At 35.8% G+C, this 8870-nt stretch overlaps 1 protein-coding gene across 1 annotated transcript; it reads right to left on the minus strand.

The window, feature by feature from the left end:
* Window positions 1–289: 289 nt before the first annotated feature.
* LOC118059990 (auxin response factor 18-like) lies at window positions 290–3932 on the minus strand. Its single transcript, XM_035073063.2, is given in 5 exon segments — window positions 290–583; window positions 686–1581; window positions 2013–2702; window positions 2704–3149; window positions 3482–3932. Coding segments are annotated over 5 exon segments (2127 nt in total). The 5' UTR covers window positions 3507–3932; the 3' UTR covers window positions 290–513.
* Window positions 3933–8870: the final 4938 nt, after the last annotated feature.

An 8870-nucleotide genomic window follows, 5' to 3' on the forward strand; every position in this document is an offset into this window, starting at 1 on the left:
CACAATCTGAATTCAATTCTGAACCCTTCTCCTGCCACTGGGCTAGATGTCCTTTAATTATCTCTTAAAACACTAGTCGATACGCTTTTCATTGCCTTCACCAAAATATGTCTGGCGCTTACTTTATAGAAAAAAGCCAGCATGTATATTATTGCAACATTAAAGAAAAAAGAAAAAAAAAAAGCTCCAAGGAGAACTGTATTATCATTCTGTAACATGCAAGCTTGGCATCTCCAACAAGATGATCCATGTGTTGGAAAAGAGCTGGCATTTGTAGATGCAAGAGAGATGAGACAGTGAAATTCGAATGCCCGTATTGGATGGCATCGGTGATTAACATAAAAGTCATTTCCTTGGAAAGTTAAATTTGCGCTACAGACAGGGGAAAACATGTCCTAAATGTGGATGAAGTGGGACTTATCCCACAGCTCCCAATAGACAAAAATAGGTGAAATGTTACAATCAAAACAAAAGACTTGCGAGCTGTACATTTTGATGGAAGTTCCTCGTTGTCTATCTTCCTACGTTGTCGCTACTTGCATCTGAAAGAATCGTTAACCTTCTAGCTGTCTTCAAAAACTCACTGCACAACAATCAGAAGTACAATCTATGAACAAACTGTATAACGATGAAACAAGCCGAAAATGTTGTAATATGGAAAAAAAAAAAATTGAAATGAAAATACCTAAAGGGTTCATCTCCGGCGTGCTTGGTGGCGCCAGCTGCATTCCGGTAAAGCACATTGCTCAGCATCTCTGAACTCTCAATGCCAAACATATTAACCAACTTTCTGTGCAGCTCTTCATATGAACCAAGGACTGATAGGTCAAGGGTTCGACCCACATCCTCTGATTCCATGAACACCTTGCAATGACCGGCCTCCAGGCCAAGATCAGTTTTTTGGTAATCTTTGTACCAAGGACACTTCCCACCTGAAGAATTTTCCAGCGGACCATTCTGTTGTGACGCAGAACCACCAGAACCATCTGAAATTGCCTTCCCTGGATGTCCATCTGATGAACTGTTTGCATTTGTATCACCCGAGCAGCTTTGAGAACTCTGCTGATCGGTGACAATGAGCTGACCAAACAATAAAATGTGGGGTGTCTTAGTGTCACTGCTTTCCTTCATACCCTGTGAGGAATTTCCCATTGTCAGCAAGCAAGAAATACTCTCACTGTTTTGAGTATTGCCAACGAAGTTACTATTGGAGATTCTAGAAGGAGGGGCAGCACGATCAAGCCGCTGAAAATCAACCGGGAACAGCCCCGCCTGCAGTTTGTTGAAGTGGAGATCCGAAGAAGATAGTCCAAATTGAGCATGCCTGGCTCCCTGTATGCCTGCAGGAATGTTATCTGAGACACAGCATAAGGGACTGTTCGATCTAAGAGGGTTGCCAGTAAATGACGGCATTGGGATTTGACCAAGTAAGGGAAAATCCGGGGGTTGTGGAAGCCTCAACTTCTTTCTTGGGGGTGAGAAGGGTGATAGGTGGATGGCTGGCATGTTTGATACCAATTCAACCAACCATGGGCTCACACGCTTTACATTATGGAGTAGATCTGGCTCATCCCATGCTACCTGACAAATGACAACATGAAAGAACATATAGTCAGGAAAATAATGATCAAAATGAAGAGATTCAAGCCCAAGGGGGGGCATTTGCAACGTGCTCTTATTGATGAATGTGTATTAGCTACATTCTTCCTATCGCTTGCAAGCAACTAAACTAAGAAAATAGCAGGACATCCACAAAGACAACAATTTTGCTATCAACGAGTGACAATAGCAGGACATCTAGCATCTTGGACTTTAACTGAGCACTTTCAGATTCACCGATCCAACTACAACATCATTCGTTGCCCAGATTCAACAATTACATGCAAATATATCACTCCACATCAACATTAAATCAAACAGGTAACAGGAAAAAGAAAAAAGGAAAAAAAGGCACTGAGTGTTGACGATCTACAAGTACAAAATTCCACATCCAAAATTGAGATTCACAGTACCTGCAGAAGCCGCCAGGGAGAATTGGGCCAGCGGATGGGGTCAGCAACCTGAACAGAAGATATAGTTCCCATGAACCAGCTAATCCGAGACGAATCCTCGGTCTCAAAAGCCATTTTGAACCTCATCCCTGGACACCACTGAATCTGTATTGCACTCCTCACAGCTGAGGCCTTCACACAAAATTCTGGAGTACTCGCTCTTGGATAATAGACAGCTTCAAAAGGCTGCCCATTGGCTGCAAGAGATGCAGCTTCAATAACAGACTCAGCCTTCACTTTCCCCTTCATATCCCCATTGCCATTCCTCCTCGTCAATTTACTCTCATCTTCCCTCAAAAACCCAGAATAGCCCCCAAATGAATTCCACCCTGATGAGCATTCATTTCCACCAATCCCTCTCTTCGCACGTCTAATTCCAACACAAAGGTCCCCGTTCTCTGCTCTCAAAAACACAATAGAGTCCCCAGCCACAAGTTTCTTTTGGTTCACAAAATTACTCCATCCAGTAGTCAACAAATGGCGACGAGGCGTCCCTCTATAGATATGCCTAAACTTCCAGGTCTCTCCGTGCACATCCTTAGCAAGAATGGTCTGCACAGGAGGCTCAGCCGTGTAATCCAATCTTGGGAATATAGTCTCGGCGCAATAACGCGGCACAGAGAAACCACCACCGTTATTAGCATCAGATTGGAGTCAATTGTCTTAGCAAAGAAGCAGGCTTCTCTTGAGACTCAATCCCACTGTGCAACCTATCATCATTATCCTCACCACAACCATGTCCAAGCATTAAATCGCTATTATTCAGTGGGATTAGCCTAATTTTGGCATAAACCTCGTCGGTTTCAGGATCTGCCATGTACTTAATAGCAGATACCTTACAGGGGACTAGTGCAGGAATCTGGAAATGACCAAATTCTACACTCCCTTGAGCATGTTCTGCATGACCCTGTGGAAAGTAGAAAACTTTTGAGTTAACTGCTGGCATTTGAACCATGCTACCTGCACAAGCATGCCATAATTGTGAATCTAAGCATTTTTCTGCCACTCTCATTTTTTCCTTCTGGGAATTCATAACTGCAAATTCCCTGATCATTGGACCACTCTGTAGTTTTGGGATTTGTAGAATCTGGGAAGAACCTGGAATTTGCAAAAGAAAAAAAAAATCAAATTACATGAGAAAGGAACAAAAAGAAGACATCTTTATTACACATGGCAACCGCATAATATTTCTATCACATGATGTTTTCACTCTTGATAAGCCAAAACAGGAAGGAAAAAAAACATGAGAAAAGGATCAAATTTTAACAAGGAAAAATTTCAGGAAAAAAAAATCAGACCAAGTGGAGGAAGAAAGAAAACAGAAACTTTTGAGAAATTGATAAAAACTCATGTCCTCTATCGATAATTTACAAAACATTAAACAGTCTTCTAATAAGTTTCAACGATAATGAAATGAAAGAATAACATACAGTCTCTTAGCTTTGCCTCAAACATCAAACTTGAGCTTCATAAGGCAACAAAAAAGTTGCAAGCTTTTCAAAGGGTAGAGATCAGAACTGTGAATCTTGGAGAGAATCCTTGCAAAGAGAGTAAGGAAGTAGAGGGGGTATGAAGCGAGGGACTTTTCTTAATGGGTTTGAGAGTGTGTGTGAAGTTGAAGCTTCCTTTCCTTCGTTGCCGACAAGACTCACAGGGAAGTCTTTGACGAAAGAGAAAACAAAGGGAAGAGAGACGGTAATAGTTTTATGTGATTTCTTGAAGGAGAAAAACTAGATTAGATGGCTTTTTAATGATGTTTTGGATCACAAGAGTCCACCACCATAGACAATCTTCAGGTGAAAATGAATCATCATCTCCGTGATTTTTTTTCCCTCTCTATCTGCTAATTTTCTACTTTATTCAGTTTTATATATAGAAACATTAGTACAACAGAGTGTTTATAAGTACTTTCAGTTCAGTTTGGTCTTTATTTGCGCCTGTAGTGCACGCGCTCTCTCTCTCTCTCTTGCAGTTATTTTTTAATTCTATTATGGTAAGGACTTTCTTCTTTTACTAAGCAATTATTGTGTTGTCTTTTCATTTTTACATCTCAGTATTTTGAGCCCAGCCTCATTAATTTTGAATTGATTCTCTTGACATTCTAAATTGGTATTTTCTTCTTTAAAATATGAATATAAGTTCCTTAAGATTTGATAAAAAATAATTCTTACTAATTAAAATAAGCATCATTATTATTAAGAATGAGATTTACAATATGATATTTTCAATAACTTAGAATGTTTTATATCGCCTTGTATTATATTTTTTAAAATTATTTTTTTATTAAAAATAAATTAAAATAATTTTTTTATTGTTTTGATATTTACACATTAAAATCATTCAAAATAAGTGACAAAGCACACTAAAGTTTGTTTGGCTGGTTTTTTTCAGTGTGTTGGAATGATGGGATTTTTTATCTTTAACCTGATAAGTTAGAAGCACAAAGCGCACCCATGTCAGTACTAAATTAAATTGTACAAAGCTTTTTGAAAAGTGGTATCGCTTTTTTCTATGTTTTATAATTATTTTAAAATAAAAATTATATTTTTTTTTATTTTAAATTAATATTGTTTGGTGTTTTTAAGTTATTTTAAATTAATATTTTTTTAAGGTTTTTTTTTTTTCAGTGTGTTGGAATGATGGGATTTTTATCCCGAAAACAAGTTATTTTGGCTTCGCATTACAAAAAGTTTTTGTCAAAAGTTGTGAGTTGTTTAGGCAAAGCTCTGAAATCAAGGCAACCAGACCCAAATCCTAACCAGATACATTTGACCACAGTTAAAGCTCATTCAAAGAGGGTGAGGACCAGAGCCCTAACTCTTAGGGCTAACCATGGTTAATAATTGACTGAATACCGAGGTTATGTTTAGTTAACCATGGTCATTAGTCAAAACCCTAGACTCACTTCTCACTTGTTATGTGTGTTTCTGATTTTTGGTCGGAGGAAAAGATTTGGTCATGGTAAATTTAGGGTTAAGGGAAGGATATAAGCGGGAATTATTCAACACAATATCTATTTTTGTTTTTACATACTTTTCAGAAATGTTTTTAATTTGAGAAAATATTAAATTTTTTAAAAATATCTTGATATATTATAAAACAAAACTTTATTTTAAAAAATCACGTTACACAAATGATCTTATAAATCCCTTAACAATCGCTTGAAATTTGAGTCTTTACGTTGAAGTTACACAAATGCACTTTGGAGTTTGGGTTTGATTAGATTAATTTTTTCGTGTCGGGGCCCAAATGGAGACATTTGCTCTTTCCACATTACTTGTTGGAGATTAAGCCGAAGATTACGATTTTGGATTAGGGAATTTGGTTGGTAATGTTTGAGGGTGACATTGAGATTAAAGACAAGTTGATCTTGATGATCTTATATTGGTTGCATAAACACTCCAAATAGTTTGTTACCTAGTCAGTCTGATTAGGGGACATTCATATATTTGACATTACAGTGTAGCTTATTTTTTAAATTGTTTTTTTATTTTGAAAATATATTAAAATATTTTATTTATTTATTTTTAATAGCAATATATTTAAAATATTAAAAAAATCAATTTTATATATTTTTTTTAAATACGAGTACACTTTTAAAAAGTACCCACAGTAAAAATTACGGCACTTCTAGAAAGCCAAACAAGCTCTTAGATTGCTAATCTTTCAGGCTGCAAGTGCAGGGTAAAGGATTCCCACGAATCCGATGGCTTAGATAATTCTGATCTTGTTAGGTTTACATGCAATAAGCCATTTCTTTAGGCAGCCCACCAAAAAAAACAGTGCCTGTAGAACGTGTATGTACTGTAGATTTATTTCTCATGATTTCTAATTAAATTATAATTGAGGGTGGGTGCTTTTCATGTATTAAATTGTTGTTTGCAGAAAAAGAAAAAATAAAACCTACACTGGCAATGAAAGTCTGTCCACGGTGCTTACAATAAAGAAACTAAAGCCGAGAGTGAGTTTAATTTCATTAAAATGCCACACGAACTGGCCACGGATCGAACCAAACCAAACCATTTATGTGACTAGACTTTGCATAATTAAGATGGAGATGTGGGAGTTGAAAAGGAATAGTTCTGTTGTTGCGTGCCTAAATTTCTGTTAAAAACTTTGTCCAAAGTTTTAATTGTCGACAGAGACACTGCACCAATGTGGAAGAGGCAGCATGTGGACTGGCTATTATTGATTGAAGGAATTAATGATGTCATTTTATTGTTCAAGTAATGTGTATTGCATAGAAATTACGACTGGATGGCTCATGTCTTTTCAATGGCGCTAATGCTTTCCAAGGTGGAAACTCTTTTTCTTGCTAGTGCTGATAAATCAAGAGGAGGGTGAAAAGGAGAGAGATAGCTAGGGGGGGCGGAAACCCACCTCTGATCCTTCTCTCAGGTATCAGCCATGGAAAAATGAATATTTATATATATGTATATATATATATATGTAGACACGCACACACACACACACACACCAACTCCTGCGCGCTAAAAACATTCCTGAGAGTTTCCCGCAACCCTAAAGCACCAAGAAAGAGACCCTCTAACCAGACATACAAGATAAAAATGGACATGAATGGAAGAGACAGAAACAGTTGGAAGTGAAACAAACATTGACGAAGACAGTACCAGTATTTGTCCAGGTTATCGTTCTTTTACTTTTCTCCAACAAACTTTAAGCAAAGCTTGACCCATCAATTAATGTTTATCAAGTGACCTCTCAGCTATGTGTGTAGGTGGGTTTGTTTTCTCCAACCAGTGTTTGCTTGCTTGGTCCTCACACCACCACAAACCCTAGACGTGGAGCATCTCTAGAAGGAATTTTATCCAAAAGTTAAATAAATCGTTGTCTTCTGGTTGTCTCTCACAACGCGTGCCTTTGATAAGGACGACGCAGTTAAATTACTAAAAGAAGACAAAAGCTACCATTGTCTCCTGCATGCACTTAATCTTCCTGAATTATGAAAAGTTCAATTCAATTATTAATTTCAAGTAGTCTTTATTGATTTGAAATATATATTGCTCGGGATTTTTATTTTTTTAAAGAATTGCTCAACCACATGAGCATGTACGTACTGATGATCACAAGACATTAATTTTTCATGTTGTTTTGCTCCTTTTATTTTTATTTTTTTGAGTTTTTCTCTGCGAAAACATTATATATATAGCAAGGGCATAACCGCAGGCATCATTACGATGGGGACGGTTTTCATTGACATCTCATGAAAGAGTTATTTGGACACACTGAGATTTCTATAAAGTTTCAAGGTTCAAATCATTTGATGGTTGCTTGCAAGCATTTGATATCCGAAGCCAGCAGCACAAAAGAGGCGTCCTAACCACCCAAAAAATCACATAACAATATCGTTGGCATCGCGAGAGGGTTGTTTCAAAATATCAAGGGAAAAGGAACGGAAAATTCCGGGTTTGAATTTAATGGATTAACCTGATATTATTTTAAAAATTTATAAAAATAATTAAATTAAATTTTATTTAAATTTTGATCAAGTAAGTTATGGTTTAATTAAGTTATGATTTAAATTCTAGATCCATGAATTACTGGATTAACCAGTTAATCCAGGCTGGATTTTAAAATATTAATTCCAATCATTAATCTAGTTTTTATTGTTTTTTTCAGAGGTTCAGAAGACAGCTAGTTAAAATCCTTTGAAATTAAAGAAGGGGAAAGATAACGATACTTGAACTAAAAACTTAATAACCATCATTGCTCCATCGTAAAAATAAAGACTTTATTTTTATCATAAAAAGAAACAAGATATTATATATTACATATTTTTTAAAAATATTATTAATTTTTTCACTTTACTGAGGTAGGGTTTTTATTTATATATCTTTTTAATTCAATTTTAATCATTAATTAGATGAGCAACCGCCAGGGCTAGTATGGGGTCGAATTGCACCCACTACCGGTACTAATTCAGACGGCTCAAATTATAAATTAAATGAAGGATGTTATTATAAGCTTACAGTTAAATAGAAAATATAAAATAATAAAATAATAAATGAAGGAAAAAATAAATGACACATTTGAGCTTCCCTGGGTGGTCACACCATTGATCATGGCCTTTGCCGACACATTTTTATATATACTAGCCTTGGTACCCGCGCTATGCCGCGGGTCTTTTTTTTTGTATAAAAATATATAAAAAAACAAAAAATTTCAAAATCTTGGGTTTGGCTGCAACACCTGATCTAAAAAATAATATTTATAATATTAATAATAAAATTAAACTTGCATGACCGAAGTTTAAGTGAGCCTAATTGCAACACCGGACTCAAGAATTTTGGATGTGGGTCTGGCTATAAGGTCGTGTTATAAAAATGTAATAATTAAATAAACTAATAAAAAAAAACAAAGAAAAAAAATCAACAGAAAGGAAAAAACTAATGAAGAAAAAGAAAAAAAAATAAATTAATTGGGTTAACCCTTAAACCAGGTTATCCCGTAAAACCTGAGATTTACGTAATGAAATTTTGATAACTAAATAGAAAAAAAAATGACGGGTTTACCTAGAATTAATTGGGTTAACCCATCAAACCAAGTTAATCTGTCAAGCTCAGGATACGTACCATGAAAGTATGGAAGTCTGATAACTAAATAGAAAGAAAAATTAACTTTAACTAATCCTTGGTACCCGCGCTATGCCGCGGGTCATTTTTTTTGTATAAAAATATTTAAAAAGAACAAAAATTTAAAAATCTTGGGTTTTTTTCAAGGTCATCTCAAGAATCTTGGGTTTGGCTGCAACGCCTGACCTAAAAGTAATATTTATAATATTAATAATAAAATTAAACT

Source organism: Populus alba, chromosome 10 (assembly GCF_005239225.2).
Source record: "Populus alba chromosome 10, ASM523922v2, whole genome shotgun sequence".
NCBI lineage: Eukaryota > Viridiplantae > Streptophyta > Magnoliopsida > Malpighiales > Salicaceae > Populus > Populus alba.